Raw genomic sequence first — 19,532 nt, 5'->3', positions numbered from 1 at the left:
ATATCGATACATGTTCTGATAAAACACACGAGTTTTGCACCGTCTTCAGATTGCTTTCCAAAGCTAGAAGGTGGCATCCATGCCACAGAGATATAAGTAATTGACAAATTGCACGCTATTTCAAAAACAATTAAGTACCAGGTTGCTGTTTAGCTTAATGCACTGCTAAATGACACCTCTCGCATTGATTTCGCGGACAAAAATGGACACGACACCCACCTACCGCTGCACTCAGCGCACTATGTCAAAAAACAACAGCAATGACAATGGCTTACGTGAGAAGCGACGGCCGATGTCAGATCGTTGACGCAGACATCGCAAATTTGCTCGGCACCCATGAATCGAACGTCCGACTTTTGCTGTTGAATGGTTTAATGTTAAGGGTGCGTTGCACTACCTCCGCTGCAGCAAAACCACGCCAATAAACTGGGAGACTTTACAAACACTGCCCGAATGCGCCGACGACGGCGTCGTCCAGAGCTCGTCAATCCAAAAGCACTGGACGCCGTCGGCGACAACGAGGAAAGAGCCGAAAAGCCCGCCAGCCCGCCACGAATCTGGGGACAAATTCAGACTCAACTAGGCACATAATAGTCAGCATTTAGGTACTTTGTAAAAACATGGCGTTCAATGCGCTTGGGGAAATCTAGGGACAAAATTTCAGCCGAAAAAACCCTATTCATGGCGGGTTTTAGTCTCGCCCCTATGATGTAGGCCGATCCGTTCTGCATTTTACCCGACTAGTACTTTTTGTAGCGCAAAATCAGGTGTCATGCAACATGGTCCACCAAGTAATAATGCAATCATGGAGATAATTATCTTCCGTGATTCGGTGGCTGCTGTGTCCCTAATTTTTTCTACATTTGCTTGCTGTTACACCGCTCTGCCTGCTTCCTTACGTCAGCTTCTCCCCAACTTACACAATAAAAAATGGTTTCAGAAAGCGCACAGTTCGTGTGTTCAAAGCATGGAGAAAGAAAGAGTAAGTGACAAGAGCACCACTGGAAGAGCACACAGGGAGCGCGTTAGTTGCCACAGCAACGTGCGGCTTTATCTGACTTTTTCTGGCGCGGCAGAAGGAGCTCGAAGTTGAGACAAATCCCATGGAACCTCGCGAGAAACGCCCCGCACGCGCCTAGCGGCAGTGGACAGCAGTACGAACAGCGTCGCAAGTAGTCTCCACTCTTCGTGGGCAATAAATAGTACTGAATAGCAGCGGCGCCGAAGAAAAGTACCGCGCAGGCTTCGTCAATTCCTTTTTCCGTTGCCGTCGGTGACGTAAAGGTGCGTGCTAGGCCTTCCTATGTTACCTTGCTAACATTTCGGTTGCAATTTTGGTGCAATTATCGAGCGAAGTTGGCCAGGAAAGCCCTGTTAGGCGTTTCTGGGATGTTTGATGGACCGGCAACGCCATGCTTCAGACCTTGCTGTTCCGTGTGGCGTGCTTGTTGAAACTCTGCGCTGCTTCTACCACGCTGTACCCATCATGAACGCTGCCTTTTCGTTTTTTATTACGCAGGTTTTGCAAGAATGGCTCGCGGACAGCAGAAAATTCAGTCACAACAGAAGGCGCAGAAGAAGATGGAACAGCAGAAGAAACAGCAAAATCACGACCAGAAGGCCGCGGCTGCCAAGGCCCTTGTTCACACCTGCACCGTGTGCAAGGTAGGCACACACACAAAAAAAAGGTCGTTGGCCGTACGTTTGAGCCATGTGGGTTAGCGGGTCACGATGTGATGAGCCGTAGCGCGAAGATGGCCGCTTCCGCAACACTTCTTTTTGGAGCTGCGCGTTATGCTTCCCTGACTTCTCGGCGCTCCCGCCTTGACGCGGTGATGACTCTAGCCATCTTAGGAGAAGAAATAATGAACGTGACGAGGGTAAGATAAGTCTATCATGTGATCAGGTGACGGACACCAAACCGTGCTGTCAAAAACCCAAGAGACTTCGAAAGTGCGCGTGCGCGACTCCAGTTTCGTTTGCCCGTCGAAGCATGCTCAGCTGTAAACCACGCTGCGTGGTAACTGATGTGGCTTTCCTAAAATCTGACGTCACTCCGGCTAATGACATTCGCGTCACGAAGGGCAGTTTGATGTAAGCTGTACTTGTGTAATTGTGCTATTGCGCAACTTATTTCGCAGCTGGTAAATTTTTTAATCCGGTTCTTTTGAACAAAAGTTACTGTTCTCACACTATTGTCTCTTGTCAGGCTCAAATGCCGGACCCGAAGACTTACAAGCAGCACTTCGAAAACAAGCATCCAAAGAATACCCTGCCAAGTGACCTGGAGGGAGTCTGAAGGGAAGATTCTTCCAATTGAACTTGGTAGTGGCAACCTGAAGGTGATTGTGTGCAGAAGGGAAATACCTTCATGGACTTGCCACCACATTTTTTACATGTCAGCACCTCCTTGTACAGCCTTATTATGACCGAAAAAAAAAAAAGTTGAAGCCTTTGAAATAAAGGCCGCCAGGCTTTTCGAATGAGTTGGGATGATTGGTCGTCACGATAAAAGTTTTGCTACACAAGTTTTGTGTCTCAAAGTCTGCTACTTAAAAGAGTGCCTAGCTGGCAGCTTAATGCATATATTTAATGCATGAAATTATGAATGTGCTTTTAGACCCATATGATAGCATTGCATGTGCATTGTTACATGCCATCAACTCAAAACAGTGTGTGCTTAGTAATGAGTCAACTCTACTATGCTGTCCATCTATACATTGTGCCTTGTGCAATGCAAGCTGCTCACCACTATGTCGCACATTTTGCAGTATCGTGCAATCTCTCATACTTTTCTACATTCTGGAGGTGGGCTATAGCAGCTACATACAATTGCATCAACGCGTTTTGCAGCGTCGCTCAGTCACTCATTATTAGTTGTCTGCATTCTGAAGGTGGGCTATAGCAGCTGCGTACCATTGTGTCGTGTGTTTCTGCAGTACCGTGCAATCGCTTATTATAGTTTGAATTTTGAAGGTGGGCTGTAGCAGCTGCATACCATTGCATCAACGCGTTTTGCAGTATCAATGCAATCGCTTATTATAGTTGTTAGCATTCTGAAGGTGGGCTATAGCAGCTGCATACTATTGCATCAACGCATTTTGCAGTATCGTGCAATCACTTATTATTAGTTGTCTGCATTCAGTGGGCTATGGCACTAAATAGCCGTCTTTGTTCTTTAAATAACCGTGGTAGCTGATGTTCAGCTGTTGAGTACAAGGATATAGTATTGAATCCTGGCTGCGGTGGTTGGATTTGAATGGAAGTAAAATGTTGAGTTCTCTGTAATGGTATATAAGACGTTGAAATACCTTGATCACTGAGTGTTATTCCCCTACATTCAATGATTAAGTTACGATTTAATTTCTTGGTGCTGTCCACAAGCCGAAAGATGGCCGTGACGTGTAAGAAGTTTAGGCAGCATGCAACATGTAGAAAATAACTGCCGATACATTGCTTGTTGTCATCCAGCTATTGAAGCAGGCTGGCTTAAACATTGTAGTGAATTAGCCTCACAATGATGGCCCAGTTTTTAGGGTGCTCAAGTGTTTAGCTGGGGGACCCAGGTTTCAACCCAGTTGTGATAGCTGCATTTCAGTGGAGTGAATTGCAGTGAATTAAAACTGGGTATTAACGATCATAACGAAGTGGTCCAGTTCAAAAGGCATCATTTGAAGGTCGTTTGAAAGAATGAAACATGCAAGCAAGAATTTGGTGTCGATACCCTTGTAATTGTGTGATGCCAGTGCACATTGGAAAACCACAGGTGGTTTAAATTAATCAAGCACCCTCAGCTCTCTTGTCTTGCTGCCACTGTGCAAACCCTCATACCTAAATACTTTCACGTGTACTGAATTAATTCATTATTGCAGCAGTAGGCAGAGTCAAAGATGTTAACTTGTGCATAAACAACAGGACTAACACGTTTTTATCTATTATTGCAGAATATTACGAACTTCATGTGGCATGGCAGTTTTATTGCAGTTTATGCCTTGCTCCCTTCCCCTTATAAATTTTCTAATTTAGAGGGTTATATTTGTTTCTTCTCGAAGTTGGGGTACTTACCATCGGGCCTATTGGTGGCAATTATGTTATAAAGTATAATGTGGTAGGTGACTGCTGGTAGAAATGTAGCATTCCAGCCATTTAAAGGACAAGTGAGATAATTGTAGACGTCCAGTAGAGCAAAAGTTTTCAATAGCAAATGTGTACTTCACAGGTGCAACTTCAAGGTTCCAGACTTGAGACACCATGATAACTGTCAGGCTCCACTTCATGCTTGGCAGTTTCATTCATTCCTTTGTTTTGCTGTATTCACAATGGATGATCACTGGTCAGTGAATTTAAGATGTTGCACAAAATGGGCGTGTGACCTTAGACATCGTTAAATGTGCAGTGTTCACTCATTTTTTTACACTTATGACAAGAAGCAGTATGCTAATGTACATGTAAAAATATTGGGTAACAATTTCGGAGAGCATAAATGCAACAGTAATGTGTAAATTTAAACAATGGTTTGCAAATAAATGCCATTCAGATTTTAATTGGTTTGCAGAAGCTTCACAGATTGGCCTTTACTGTTATTAAGGCAAACATCTTGGTTAGCTTATTCTTGTGCATTTGCGGACTTCGGGCTTTGCTGTGGTCTATTGAGTTGTCTGTGCACTGGCCGCAGCATGATTGATGAGCTTCGTATCACCGAAGGCCAGGGCAGCCAATGGGAAGCTTGTAGTTGCAGCTGGCCAGGACCCTGCAATTTCAAAGGGTATGCTCGAGAACTGTGTTCCATTTGAGCAGAAACAAAGAGAAATGTTTCATCAGAAAAAAAGAACAAACCATTGCAAGTATTCACTGGCAGTGAAATTTTGCAAAGGCAGGAAAGGAGTCCCCTACGGTTTTAGGTTGAACAAGATGTAGCACCATGACTTAAAAAGATTAGCCATGACATTTGAAGGCATGGTTGCTAAAAGGGTTGTTTGCAGCAACTTTTTTATAGGAAAGATGGGTTTTCAGGAAAACGTGCACATAGCTTTTGTTTCAGCTGTTCTGACGTGCATGTTATATGCAGCTTGCCTTGCTGTTAGCAGGTTCATGCACAATGTTCTTGCCAGCTTGAACTTGATGTGATCATACTGACTGGCAAGGATTCTGCAATGAGAGGCATATTGGTAAATTAATGTGTTCTTGTGCCTCCCACACAAAATTTTAAGTACCCTTTATTATGCCAAGAAAGCGTGGGGTGATTATGTTAAAGTTGCTGCAGGAATTTTTGCGATTATTCTTGGTGCAAAAGCCATCGACTTGAGCAGTCGCTCATTTTCAATAATCCTCTTATTGACCTACCTCGAGCTAGATGACTGAGGTTCTGTTACAGGTACAACCTGACCACACAAAAGTGTCAGTAGCTTTCATTTTGAATGTCTTTTTATCCATAGGGAATGAATTTTTACATTTCAAAGTTTGAAATACCACCTGGGACTACTTGCAGTGTACAAATTCACTGCACGTCGCAGGTAGTTTCAGGTGGTATTTGACTTTTCTCAGCTGTTTCGAGTTTAAAGCACCTGCCAAAGTGCTCATATTTTCCACTATGAGAATCACCTGCAGTTAAACTGTACCTCAGCCTTTTCCAAAGTACAGTGATAGATGTAACACCAAGCGCTTCATAAAAATGTGTATAATGCTGGAATTTGAGAACATTGTAAAGTGGACTGAGTTGTTTAAAGCACCTGCCAAAGTGCTCATATTTTCCACTAGAGAATCACCTGCAGCTAAACTGTGCCTCAGCTTTTTCCAAAGTACAGTGATAGATGTAACATCAAGCACTTCATAAAAATGTGTTTAATGCTGGAATTTGTGAACATTGTAAGTGGACTGATGCAGGAATACTTCATTGACTTTGGTATCACCGATTTTCACGTGTTGTGCAAGTACAGAAATTAATTTGTGCTTAATATTGAGCTCATCCTTTCCAATAATTTTTTATTGCACTGGTGGTACACTGAAGAAATGTCTCTGTCAATTTGCATAACTATGCGAGCAGTACCGTAAGTGTTCAGCATACTATTTTATTACATGCACCGCACACTTGCCTCATAGCAGTGATTATTGCATTGCTATGCAGCCATGTGCTCAATACTGTCAGAGGTACCTTGACATGAACACCTTTAAACTCGATGGCATGTTGTGGTATGCAATCCCTCCTATCTGAAAATGTTCAGTTTGTTTTTTAAAGAGTCATCATCATCATCAGCCTGATTATACCTACTGCAGGGCGAAGGCCTCTCCCATACTTCTCCACTTAACCCGGTTCTGAGCTAGCTGCATCCACTTGACCCTTGCGAACTTCTTAATCTCATCCGCCCACCTAACTTTCTGCCGCCCCCTGCTACGCTTTCCTTCCCTTGGAATCCAGTTTGTTACCCTCAGCCACCATCGATTATCCTCTCTTCGCACTACATGTCCTGCCCATGTCCATTTCTTCTCCTTAATTTCCACTAGAATGTCGGTAACTTGAGTTATTTCTCTGACCCACTCTGCACGCTTTCTATCTCTTAATGTTACCCCTACCATTTTTCGTTCCATAGCCCTCTGGGTTGTCCTCAACTTAGGTAGAACTCTCTTGGTTAGCCTCCACGTTTCAGCCCCATAGGTGAGTACAGGCAAGATGCAACTGTTGTATACTTTCCTCTTGAGCAATACTGGTAAGCTGCTAGTCATAATCTGCGAGTGCTTGCCAAATGCGCTCCATCCCAATCTTATTCTTGTTATTTCCTTTTCATGGTCCGCATCAGCGGTTACTACCTGTCCTAAGTAGACATACTCGCCTACTACTTCCAGTATTTCGCTACCTAATGTAAACTGCTGTTCCTTCCCGAGGCTGTTGAACATTACCTTAGTCTTCTGCATATTGATTTAAAGAGTACATGTTTTCTTTTTGCTGATAAGTGTGCAAGATCTTAAAAATGACTCCAATTCACTAGATAGGCCTTACTATGATCCAGTGCTGACACCAACACTTTCTTTAATGGCTTTTTGCAATTTCATTAACTGCAGTGCTGCCTGCTAGCTTCCTGGCATTGTTTTCATGTGCGTAGTTCCTGGGGTGGAGCTGTGCACAAGGTGCTGTTTAGTTATGAGCAGCTCGGAGGGCTCATCAGCAGAGCGAAAAAGTGGGGGTTCGCCACCTGTACGTAATCGCCGTTCAGGCTGCTGGTGCCACACTGGTTGTACCACCATGCTCCGTGGTGGTCTCTAGCACAGCTTCCATCACTCCACTGGTCGTTGTCCACATCCCATGTAGAGAATGCCATTGCAGCGTGAGTGCTCAGGCCATCTCCTGCATGTTGTATGATGCATAGCATTGGCTGGCGGCAACAGCCTATGGCTCTGTTGTATCTATGGCTCTGCTGTATATTACTCTGATAAGCAGCAGCAACAGTAAACAGAATCAACATTTTTAATGCTCCACTCTATGAGCCAAGTCAGAAGCATTTAATTCTTGTAGTTATAATTTTGTCTTCTAATTAGCTTTTCGCTTGTGCGACAACAAAACCATTTAACAGATTATATTTCCTTATGGAGGAATGCTGGGTGATGGGCAAAGCTTCACTGTCGGCTTAAGTTGTATCAGACTATGGAAATACAGTTGGCTTCATGTCCCTCATCAAAAACCAGGCTTGCCTGCATCTGCAAGAGAATGTTAATTTTTTTTTGTCTGCCTTGGTTTAAGCAGTTTAACCTCCTCCCAAAATGATATCGAATGTTAACCACATGTTTTCAAATACACATTCTTCTAAATCACAGTCGCCTACAAACCTGCCTGTACTGGTTCTCATCACAATAACAGCGCTTTAGTAGAATGCTGAGGGGGTCAAGGACCTGAATGAATCGGCAGATGTTGTAGTGCACATATTAGCTTCAGCTTTCTCTTGAAAGATGTCTGAAATGAGTATTGCGCAGTAAATAATTTTACAACATAGTTGATAAATGGAAACAGTCAAATGAATCCATGGATGCCATCACTTTTAAGGTAGATACTTTTTCGTTTTGAATGTGGCTTCGGATGGAAAAGAGCAGTTGGCAAAAGTAGGCTCCGATGTTAAAAGGTGTGTACAACTACCAACAATTAATATATATTAATTATATACAATTCTATGACAGCTGCAGTGTTACGAAAAACATTCCTGAAACCTTAGCTCAGTAGTTTACTTTGGCAGATTTTTATTAACCAGCTTTATGCCAGTGCTGTTATCATTGTCGCACTCAATCTCTCTCAGTGACAACTTTGGCAAATATGTAAGGCACGAAACTTGTGGAATAGATGGTTTACATACCGGCATCTCCACCTTCAAATTTTCCCAGTAGTTTGAGTACAAACTTTTCGTGCTCATTTCCAATTGCAAAGTAAGCATATGTAGCATGTGCTTGTTGTCCTTCAAAGTCTTCCAGGTCCACTCTAACTTGGCATAGCCTCTGTGTTGTCAGCTTGTGGATGTGACTGTTCCCTGCAACGTAAAGGGTACAGTTGTCACTCTGATTGCACCCAGGTGAACTCTACAGGTCCTGTTGGCCAAACTCACCTAGCCAAAATTCTCCAGCAATGTTGCCAAACCCATGCTTGTAGTCTGTCCAACCTTTTTGAAAATCTATGCTTCCATCGAGCCTTCGTTGTACAACCTGCATTTGTTTGACAGAATTGCAAAGTATAGAAAAAAACTCCATGCCAGTTTACCCTCCAGCACTAGGGCGGGTCTCTTACCTACTGGGAAAGGGTTTAAATTGTGCTAAGTCACCTGATGCTTCGTATCTTTATTGCAATGCGTTTTATAATGACCTTCGGAGTATTAAAGAGACATGGAGTAGCCCTTGATTGCCTCTCTTGTTTGGTGGATGGTGTCTGCATTCTGTTGAGATGCTAACAGGACAGGTTTATCTGGCACGAGCATGAGACACGTGCCAGCCGTAGCAAGCATCACGCGAGCACGCAGCAGCGCAGCCAAGCCAACCGGCCTAGCCACTGCATGTGGCTACTGCCTACACCACATTCCAGAGAAAATTGTCAGCAGTTTTCATTGGCACATGTATTTATAGCACGTCTTTCAGTGTTTCTAACCAAAGAAAAGGTGCGCTCGTCGTCCAGAAATGGCTGTGTTATTGGCAGGTTGACACCTACCGTCCACCCTCCTCCGTCAGTGTCCATGTCGCAGTAAACCACAAGGGGCTCTGGGGAGCCTAATGGCTGGATACGATAAACCCTCGACGTGTTGTGGCCATCTTGCAGTATGTCCCAACAGTCGACGGGCAGTGGTGTGTCTGTATTCTCCGCTCGACTAGCACAGGTCACTCGAACATGGCTGAATGACTGTTCCAAATGGCTCACTGCATTCAGGAGCTGCTTGTGTGTTGCTACCAAGTAGCTGTGGTTGCGGATATACCTGTTGACATAAGAACATGCACTTTCTTCAGCCTCCAAGATGGTATCGTCTTTTTGCACGGCATGGGTGTCTCATAGAAATCAGTCCAGTATTGCGTCGAAAAGTATGCCACTTGTTCCCGTTCTTTTTTTTTTTTTTTTTTTTTTTTCAACTTTAGAAAAGCGCTTTTCTTTTCTATCTTTACTCAGCTCTCTAGAGTTTGTTCTACTGCTTAAGTTACTGTCTTAATTTGCTGTAGCACCACACTAAGGAGTGTAGACCTTCAGATGGGCTGTCTTGACTTACGAAGGCTCGATCCACAGAGTGCATCTTAGTGATGGACAGAACCAGGCAAACAAAACAAAAAAATGTGCACACATTGCAACAGGCTATGGCTTTTTGCTGTGGAGGTGGGACGGGGACGAAGGGGGGGGGGGGGGGGGGTAGTAGTGTTTACCTCACATCCTTAAGCAGCTCAGTGACATTTTGCTGTAGCTGCGTGAAAGTTGCTTGTATGCTGCTGAGTCCACGTCGCACACCCTGCTCGCTGGTACACCTCTGCTGCTGATGGCAGGCGGCGTGTCCACGCTGAAGTTGTCCGACATCCTCTCGTAGCATTTCGTGCACAGCAAGGTTCTGGTTTGAGAGTAATGACATACCGTTTTACTAGTACAGAGCTCTGATGAGTAGTGAGCCCCGAGTATTACCTAGTAGCAATGATCCCGAGGATCACTGCTACTGCTAGGATAAAAAAATATCATCTAAGGGCGCCAAAAATTGTGACATCGGAAGAATTTCCAAAATCTGGTCCCGGGGAACAGATCTGCAATTCTTACTAAGTTGTGCACCATGCTCTTCAGTGCTACAGCTGAATTAAGCATTTCGTAGCCAGGTTAATGACTACTTATATAGAAACTGAAGTCGACTCCTTGGGCTATGTAACTGATGCCGTAACAAGTAGGGAAAGTGCACTGGTAACTTTGAAATAATGCACGATTTGTTTCGATTCCCAGTGACCCATGCGCCCCATGTGCAATAGAAACGTCACGAAAAGAGAAGCTGTCATGAAATTTTCTTTTCTTTGCATTAAGCGAAGATGGCTACATGATTTATTGCCAAAAGCAATTGTTATGTTGAGCATATGTTAATGTCTTGAAGCTTGCATGGCTAGATGGTATCGAAAATTAGTACGCTAAAAGGCATGCAGTATTGTGCAGGTTTATCTTAAGCATGTAAGGCAGAGTGATGATACGTTGCAGATGAAAAGCTGTGCATGATATGTTAGCAGACAGCTGTCTTAACTGTGAATATAGGAAGAGCTGGATGCCACTCTGGCTTTTTTTTTTTTTTGTTCACGCAGTCTTCGTTATACCCGAATAATCTTGACAGAAAGGTGTTGCTTGCCTTTGTGACATCTCCTTTGAGACTTTCTAAGCGTAGGGCTAGGCGTGCTTCCATTGCATCAAGCTGCTGTTGAAGACGTTGGTCGAGAGCACGCCACAGATCTTGGGAACGAGTGGCCTGGTCCCTCAGAAGCTGTGGTAACTGGAGGAGCCCTTGTTCTAGAAGAGTTTCCAAGAGTGGCCAATCTCTGCCTACAGAAACGAGCCAAGCTGCACTGTGGCATTGCTTAGAACGCATTGTCAGCTTTGTGCTGCACGCAACTGAACTGTGCCATAGTGGGCAAATGACCTAAGTTCACTTACAAACCATATTGATGAAGACCAAACTTTTAATTAAAAATATGCATATCACTTTACCTTCTATTTTTGCTTCGAGCCATTCTTTGCTAGAAGGTTAAAATACTTTGTCACCGTAATAGCGTTTCAACCACTAGGGTACAAAATCAGCCAGTCAGCTGCATAACTCAATTACTCGCACATTTGAAAATGTGGCTGATGCTGCTAAACCTAAAGCACAGCATTTATGCAATGGTAGCTTCTTTCCGATCAAGTTTGTCGCGAAAATTAATGAGCAGCAAATAACTTCTTGAAATTAAAAAAACAGATTTTGTTGCATGAACTAGCATTAAAACTCTACTGCTTGTGGAGGATTGTTCCAGTGCTCTCTCCCTCCCACATACCCGTGGAAAAAGAGCATCTTAGTGAAGCCATTTGTGACGTGCGCAGTGCTGCTTAAACAACTCTATTATAACACTTACCTGATGCTTGGGAACCTACACTGCGCAAACTTGGTGGCAGAGCAGTTGTAATGTTTGGCTCTACTGGCAAAAAGCACAGTGTAAACAGCCACAACACACAACATAAGTCCACTTTTCGGCCACCCAAGAGAGTCATGGTGATGCCCCGAGCGGCGTCTTCATCCTGCTCTGCTCGTTGCCACTCTCCAACGACCCTGACATAGCCATCTGGCTTTCGTCGACATTTGCTGCTTCGTGTTTTCTGTGGCTGGGGCTCCCCAACTATGGTGTGGGGTGTCATTTCGCTGTACGCAGAATGCATGTGGAGTGCAACACTATTCTAGTGTTTGTTTTGACTGCATTTCTCACATAACTTTCAGATGTAAACCAGGGTTCTCAATGATTAGAAGTTTGAGGAAAATGCTTTATTTATGTGTGGCAAATACTGCAAAAATACAGGCTTTCTCATTGCACTGGGGTATAGATCTGCTTGTGCTTAAAAGCACAACTTCCAGGAATTTGCAGTCACACGAGATGGTCAAACTGAGGTAGGTAACTGTAATTAACATTTCTCAAATATTTACTTAAAGAATCTTTCAAGCTAAGGTTGATTTATAACTCCATGAAAATGGCTGTGGGTACAAAAATAACTTCGTAAAATAAACCTCTGTAAGATGCAACAAAACAAAAACTTGAAAGTGGAGACAACCTCGTCAAGACAAGTCCTTCTTCATGCCATGTCTCCGACTGTCGAGGCACATTCTGAAGTCGCAAGAGGTCAATAAAAGGGTGAAGCGCATTACTCAGTGTACTTGCGCAGAGGTCAAAACAAAGGCAAGTGGCAAACAGCAAGAGGTGGTAAGCCCCTCAGCCAGTTTCTTGAGGTTCAATACTTCCAAGCATGAACAGTTTCTACACTCAGCTACGCTCTCAACCCCCCTCACCCCCTTCCCACACTCTAGTATCCATGTACTATTGTCGACAAAGTGACATGAGACGACTCAATGATTGCTAAAAACGAATCCTAATGAGATTAACATTAACGTGAAAACACAGATTTGTGCGTGAATCTGCATAATGGACGTTAAAAGAAGCTGAAGGGTGTGCTCTTGTTGGGAGATTACACAAAATGTTTAAATATTTTGCTTCCGTGCCTTCACGAACGTTGTTGTCACAGAATCTTGAACGGAGGCACACGTAGTACTCTTGTGCCAGTGTTCCCCTGGTTGTCTGAATTCTCGGGGCTACACAGACCCCCTTGCCAAACAGAGAGCTTCAATCGTCGCAGTCCATCCAGGTCGATTTGTCCATAACTGTGCCAGTACTTAAAGGTGCTTTTATGGAGCCGGTGCACCCTAGAAAATAGTGAAGGCTCACAAGAGAAAATTGTATCTCAGTGGAATGAATGGTGTGCAGCTGCTTGAGATACATATTCCTAGTGTCCTCTCCTAAAGAGACCCACTCAACTGTTCCAATTACACTGTGCTTCACAACTGTCCCAATATTCACTTTTGTTATCGCGAGACTGTTCAAGACAGTCTCAAAAATTGCACACTGGTAGCTAGACCTGCTTGTGCGAGAAGGAAACTGGATGAACTGTCCACGGTATACCGGCAGGAATTCCATGTTTCATTATTGTTTCCCGAAATGTTTTCAGATTGCACCTACTTTCATACACTAAAAGCACTCATAAATGCTAAATTCTTGCAGAGCCTAGCAAGACTTGAAAGATTACTGGGGAGGCTCTACACTGCAATGCAATGTTTCTTCCTTGGACGTAATCTAAGGTGAAGCTTATCTGCAGTGCCTATGTTTTATTTAGCTCATCACTGCACTGAGTATCAGCCACTTATAAAGGTTTCAGTGAGGAATTTCGAAATATGCAGCATCCCACGGGGAAGGGGCAACAGATGGTCACCTGGTCGCTCTTCCTCAAGTTGCCTAATCACAGCGCAAGGGCAAACAGTGGGCAAATCACCACTACAGTCACTTCTATTCCTTTTTTTTTTTTTTTCTAAATGGACAATGGCGACCGCAGCACAGATGCCAGTCAATTTCACAACAAGAGTCCATTTTGCATCACCACTGGACAGTTCAGGGTGCAACAGCACTTGCATTGACGATCACTGCACAGATGGAATCGGCACAGCCTTGTTCATGTTCAAACTGCCACTCCACATGCGGTGATCACAGGAAGAAGACACGCCTTATGAGCAGACCTACAAAAGCACTGCCTACGAGCCAGATGGCCGCGTTGTATGCCAGGCGCATGTTGCTTACAGAGCTCGCACTCGTCGCTTGGTTTCCAGCGCCCGCCCCGTTCTCCTCAGCAGCCACTGCCAGAGGCTGCTGTTGCTGTGCCAGGCGCTCTGCACGCTGAGCCAAGATTCGTGCCGCCGCTAGGCGGCGCTTGACGACTTCCGGAGTGTCTTCAGGCGTGCTGCCTCCAATCTGAGCGGACAGAGCAGTGCCCCTAGGCTCACTCATGGTGCTGCCGCTTGCAGCGTTTGCTACCTTGCCCGCGTTGACGGTAGTCGTAGGTGCGGCAGTTGGCGTTTGTGTCACACCACTGGTGTCGCTGAGTGGCGATAATGTTGCTGGTTCCTTCTGCTCCGGGACTTTGTTTTTTTCTCCTGTTCCAGGCACGGTCGATCGCTCACTGGCGTCCTGCACGGTACAAGACAGGAACATTATCAAAGACTGCATAATATTGTAACTGCATTTCTATGATTTATATTTCACTGAAGCAGACTGTAATGTGCACGATGTAACAATAATGTAATGTGTGCATATACAGTCTTTGCCAAAAATGAACAGCTTAAGGTGTTTTCTTCTAAGCTCTGTATAGGGGCTCCTGGAAGAGCTAATAGGATACTGATGCTTGAGATGGGCGAGGACGAGATTTTTAGTCACCTTTTTAACACTCGTGATGTGCAAAAAGCCTTATTACAGGGTGTAGTATCAAACTCCTTGGGCTGTATTTTTTTTTCCTTTAGGAAGACTGCATTTGTGGCCAAGATCACAGGTGCAATATCAAATACTGTTGCACATGCATTCTAATGCGACTTGAAGGTAATTTATTTCACTCCAGCTGGACAGTGACCAGCAAACTTTTCTTGGTATGACGGCCACTTCAAAACTAAGGTGTAAATAAACTTAGTTGCACACTTTAAATTTATGCAGGTTGAGCATAAACAAATTTCCTTAAAATAGGACAAAACTGCACTAACAGAATTGCGTAACCAATGTCAGCTCGACCGCAAGTGGTGTCCACTCTAAATGGCAACCAATGAGCCTTCATTGTGCCGCTTTTTGGACTAAGGATACAGAATTCATCAGTTTTACACTCTGTGCTCCATTTGCTGTCGAAGGTGCCGTGCCCCTCACCTTGAACATGATCTGGGCAGCTTGTTCCCTTGCTTCCTTGTCGCCGGCCACATCCTGAGGCTCCTGCGACCGCTCCTTAAGCAGCCTAGCTATTGGACCACAATTGGGACATGTCCAGCTCTGTGATCTAGAATTGATGGCATAAGTCATTATTTTTCTTTTCTACAGGCAGCAGGAATTAGAGATGAGGCACAGGACAGTTCCACATTTTACAACATGGCAGACAACTTTCATTCTGATAAAGTAAGCATCTAAAGCACCACTCCTCTTGAGCAAAGAGAAAACCGGTACACAAATAACTTAGCAAGCCATTATAGTACTCCATTAAACAATTTATATTAGAGTTCCAAACAATAATTTTCTCGTACACAGTACAAGCGCGATCTAAGGGGCCTCTCAAATTTTCTGAGTTGGCCAGCTTCAAAAGTAAGCAAGTAGGAGGGCAATTTCTATAGACGGACTCTTTTAGACCCACCGCATACACTTTAACCCTGCCCACTTGTAAAGGCTCACAGGGGGGGGGGGAAGCTCCCGTCTGCGCCTCCTCTTGTGGGACATTGTTAGCGTGCATGTAGGTTCTGTTCACTTAATTGCCAATTCCTTCATCTGTGCCTCCATGGAGGAAGGAAAAACTAGGAGGGAGAGCGCGGCAATATCCATGAAGCCCAGTCATAAAACATAAAATTGAGCGAGTCGGTCCCTACGTGTTAAACCACACGATATCTATTACCGCTGAGTGCGCGCGAATACACTAATTGGCGCCGCGCGGGTAGCACAGGTATAACATTATAGGGCGGGGTCCGCAAGCACGCGTAGACAGCCGTGCGCCCGCGCCCATGGCAGACGCACGCACTAAAACGCACCGACATCAAAACATAGGGTCTACCTAGGAGAGTGAAAAAACTTGGCTTGCGAAGGTTGGCCGCGTGACGTCATGCTCCCTCCTAGTTTTTCTTTCCTCTATGTGTGCCTCTAATACCTCACACATTACTATTAGCACACAGTCCTAAGCTACCATGTCACCCAGCTACCGGCCATAGGCTACCAGCCAAAGTAGGTATAAAGCTTCATTTTAACCAATGCTTGCATGGTCTAGGTGTAGCGTGCCCGACTCTGCATCAAGAAACCCTGGAGATAGATTGCTATACCACCCTCGCACCTACAATGAGGAACCTGAGTTGGCAGCTCGTGCCAGTGTTGAGACAGCATGTGATCTTGTCACGTCACACAACCCATGATTTCTGCTCACAATGCCATTGCATGTTACTATCGGTTTTAGGGTGCTTGCATTTGGCAATGGTAGCAAAAGTGTTGCCATGTGGTTATATACAGTTAGCACAAAATGAAATAAGATTAAGTAGTAATTATTAATTAGTGTTTACCCATGTGCAGCTACAAAGGAAAGCTGTAAAGCTTTCATATACGCTTCGTAGTTGAAGAAATGCTTGTCAAGCTTCCCAGATCGAACCTGGGGTGTTGCCTACCTTCCAGTCACTCCGCCAAGGGAGGACAGCTGTCTGACAGCAAGGTGAGCCCAAAGTGATGAGCGCCTTGAAGTGGGAAAAGTGTTAGTACAATTTGTTCACGGGAATCCCCCTTACCTTGAAGACATAGCTACTATAGTGGGGGGGATTCCCTACAACACAAAGAGGTGAAAAAAAAAAAGACCACCTGCTAAAGAAAAAAAAATTCATGGCATAGCAATAAAGCAATTTTTTGTGAAAAAATTAAGCACTGCCAGAGCACCTAGACACGTGAAGGTAAAAACGGGTCAATGACCCCATGTCAAGAGGTATGCGCTCACTTTTTTGCTAGCTGCTTGCGTTCTTGAGGACTGTAGTCGAGGGACCCAATGGCACCGCTTCCATGAGTGGGCATAAAGCCAATTATCGCCAGCAGGGCAGTTCGCACTGCAACATGGCACAGGAGCGACCACAATAGTGAAAACTCCAATACTAATTAGCACTAGACAGAACTGGCAAATTTTTGTGTGTGAAGCTTTCAAAGAAACCGTACTATTAAGTGTTGCATGTTCAAGTAAAAGCAGTTCTCTCACTGCAACAGATCTGCACAGGGCCAGCACTTCATATTTAAAGTTCTGATTTTCAAGTCCACTAATTTTGACCACCTGTGCTTCTCTCAATGTTCCTCAAAACCTCAGTACAGCAATCTGTGACTTTGGGCAAAGCAGCTGTAAGCTGGAGCCACTAGGCTATTAATAAACCTTGGCAGGTGCACGTAACTACCTAGCCTAACTGAAGAAAATGGATGCGTCCAGCCAGAACCTCAAACACTCCAAGAAACTTCAAAATAGCAAAAGTTCTTTCATCACATTTCCCAGGACTGGTAAACCAAGCAGGTTAACTTTGACACAGTGCGACATCATTAGAGCACAATTAAGCACTATTTTATTGAACTGTAAAACAACAGCAAAGCTGTCATTAAACTTGAACAGTTATTAAACGTTTAAATGATTTCATACCAATTGTAAATACACTAACAGCACACTATGCAAGGAGCAACAATGTGTTGAAATGCAACGGCAGAAGTGATAAGCTCAAGTGTAAATCCAAAGTGAGCCCTTGAACAAACGCTTAGCATATTCAATGGTCAATATTATCCACCTAACCTAAGCAAGAAACAAAACTGAACTTGCATAACAGCCCAGACAAATTATTCCCTGTTAACGCACACAAATGCTCATATGCACTCACATGACCATGACGGCTGCCAGGATTCAGGATGGTGGCCGGAGATGCTGAGGCAGATCTTCTTGTTGGTCTCAAAGCGTCCATTAGGCTATAGTGAAGCAAAGTCAGCTTTTTAACACTGGAAACTGCATTCGGCATGCACAGCACGCATTTGAAAGCAGCAACAAATAAGCTTGAAATTTTGTGATTAGCATCCAACACCGCAAACAAGTCTGTAATTGATTACAAGCCACGAAAGAAGGAAGACAAATTCCATTCAAAAAACACCCTCCAGCCAAAGACATCAACCTATTGCCACGATGACGCACTCAGTTGGCTTGATCCTACTACAGCTGCTAGCAACTGTATGCTAGCAAGTACAGGCTAGCTAACAGCCACATTGTAGAAGGTTAGCACTACTGCCGCTTTTTCAAAGGGCATTCTTTGAATACGGACATTTGGAAATATATTCGAGTTGCATCTGACTACAGAAATGCGGTCTGTGTATAGTGGAGTTCCTAATGCTCAACAATTTAGCACTGGCAGGCAAAAACAATTAACAGCGTTCATTCCAGCTGCAAGTAGAACAACTGAAGGACTACTCATTACTCGTAATGGCTGTCGCCGCAAACACAAAATTAGTAGAAGTTTCTTTGAATATGCTATGCATGCTTCCAGGTACTAAACACATTTCAATGATTAGTTCGCGTCAGGCAGTCACACTGCTTTAGTATGTGCGCAGACAACCCCAATGTTATTCTTGATGTGTCCCCTTCTCTTATTAAACAGTTTTTGAGCACTGCATGCAAATTATGCACGTGAACGCATGTGAAACTAAGCTAGAAGTGCAAGTACACACGTCCACAAGTAACAAAAAAATGTCACAGTACATTGTTACTACTGGTTGGTATGAAGATTCCGCTTCATTCATTGGGACCGCAGCAACAGTTCTGCTGCATTTTTAACAGCTTATCTCGAAAGCAAATGTAACTGAAAACAGCAAACAGTACGCCAGTTCTTTTGCAAACTCAAAGATGTAGTGTTTTGATAATGTGATGAAGAAGAAAGGTTACCAAATGACAGTGGGGAATATTTAACTGCAATGAGGCAACACGGGTCTTACCGTAAGAAGTATAATGCTAGGTGGCTTCATAGGATAGTCCGGTGGCAATATAACGCGACCATGGTAAACGCCTCCGTCAAACTCCGATTCCGGTGGTCCACGAACCGTGAAATGCCACTCGAACAGGTTGTCCTACAATGAACACTCACTTTCAGCAACAAGGCGTGCCTCGAAACTAGCCGTAGGTAGAGACCATCCTTACTTCTAGCGGTTGCGCAAAATATTCTTCTGTCGCTTCGTGGAGCTCCTGGGCCTCCCGCATAAGCCTCTTCACAGCTGCAAAATGTTTCGTAGCTTTTATTCAAGGCAAGGTGATCACGTTGCTTGCAAAGCAGGAGGAAAATCGAGCTCACCTGGACTTCGGAGATTGTATTGCCCTTCCATGACAAGCGGCCGAGCCCAGCAATACTTACTCCTGAAACCTGGCTATCTTGGATCCTGATCGGACTGTGTGAAAAGAGGTGTTAATAACCGCAGGTCGATTTAATACTGATGAAAGCGAAAACGGCAGTCGGCATGTAAACATGTAAACCTGACGTGGCTGCTACTGCAGCGCAGAGGCAGGCAGAGGCTACGCTACGTGCTATCAAAATACCGCCTACCTAATGAGATGATTGGCTCCCTGTGTGCTCAGAGGAGTACTACGTACAAACAGCCTGTTGGCTGCGGATCAAAGGTTATCGCTGGCGAGGAGGTACGAACGTCACAGCACATGAAATTGAGGAGGAAGTTTCTCGACAGCCGCGACCGCGGAGCACGGTATCAAACCCCCGTTG

General features: G+C 44.4%; 3 protein-coding genes across 3 annotated transcripts; 1 reads left to right on the top strand and 2 right to left on the bottom strand.

The window, feature by feature from the left end:
* Window positions 1–1,128: 1,128 nt before the first annotated feature.
* Window positions 1,129–2,486, top strand: LOC146208222 (zinc finger protein 706-like). Its single transcript, XM_084592013.1, has 3 exons — window positions 1,129–1,284; window positions 1,520–1,665; window positions 2,210–2,486. The coding sequence occupies exons 2-3, from the start codon at window positions 1,531–1,533 to the stop codon at window positions 2,297–2,299; spliced, it is 225 nt and encodes a 74-aa protein (XP_084448139.1). The 5' UTR covers window positions 1,129–1,284; window positions 1,520–1,530; the 3' UTR covers window positions 2,300–2,486.
* Window positions 2,487–4,287: 1,801 nt separating this feature from the next.
* On the bottom strand, window positions 4,288–10,698 carry LOC146208221 (microfibril-associated glycoprotein 4-like). Its single transcript, XM_084592006.1, has 6 exons — window positions 9,874–10,698; window positions 9,176–9,437; window positions 8,583–8,679; window positions 8,337–8,507; window positions 7,188–7,339; window positions 4,288–4,750 (listed from the first exon to the last, which is right to left on the bottom strand). The coding sequence occupies exons 1-6, from the start codon at window positions 10,071–10,073 to the stop codon at window positions 4,607–4,609; spliced, it is 1,026 nt and encodes a 341-aa protein (XP_084448132.1). The 5' UTR covers window positions 10,074–10,698; the 3' UTR covers window positions 4,288–4,606.
* Window positions 10,699–11,959: 1,261 nt separating this feature from the next.
* Window positions 11,960–19,521, bottom strand: LOC146208220 (ubiquitin-conjugating enzyme E2 J1-like). Its single transcript, XM_084591995.1, has 8 exons — window positions 19,359–19,521; window positions 19,110–19,203; window positions 18,959–19,032; window positions 18,757–18,888; window positions 17,658–17,742; window positions 16,748–16,853; window positions 14,944–15,070; window positions 11,960–14,223 (listed from the first exon to the last, which is right to left on the bottom strand). Exons 2-8 carry the CDS (start codon window positions 19,138–19,140, stop codon window positions 13,744–13,746), a joined length of 1,035 nt encoding a protein of 344 aa, XP_084448121.1. The 5' UTR covers window positions 19,141–19,203; window positions 19,359–19,521; the 3' UTR covers window positions 11,960–13,743.
* Window positions 19,522–19,532: the final 11 nt, after the last annotated feature.

The sequence above is a fragment of the Amblyomma maculatum genome, chromosome 1, assembly GCF_055883805.1.
Source record: "Amblyomma maculatum isolate TAMU_Amacu chromosome 1, ASM5588380v1, whole genome shotgun sequence".
NCBI classification, from domain to species: domain Eukaryota; kingdom Metazoa; phylum Arthropoda; class Arachnida; order Ixodida; family Ixodidae; genus Amblyomma; species Amblyomma maculatum.
This window is presented reverse-complemented; position numbering and strand designations above follow the sequence as displayed.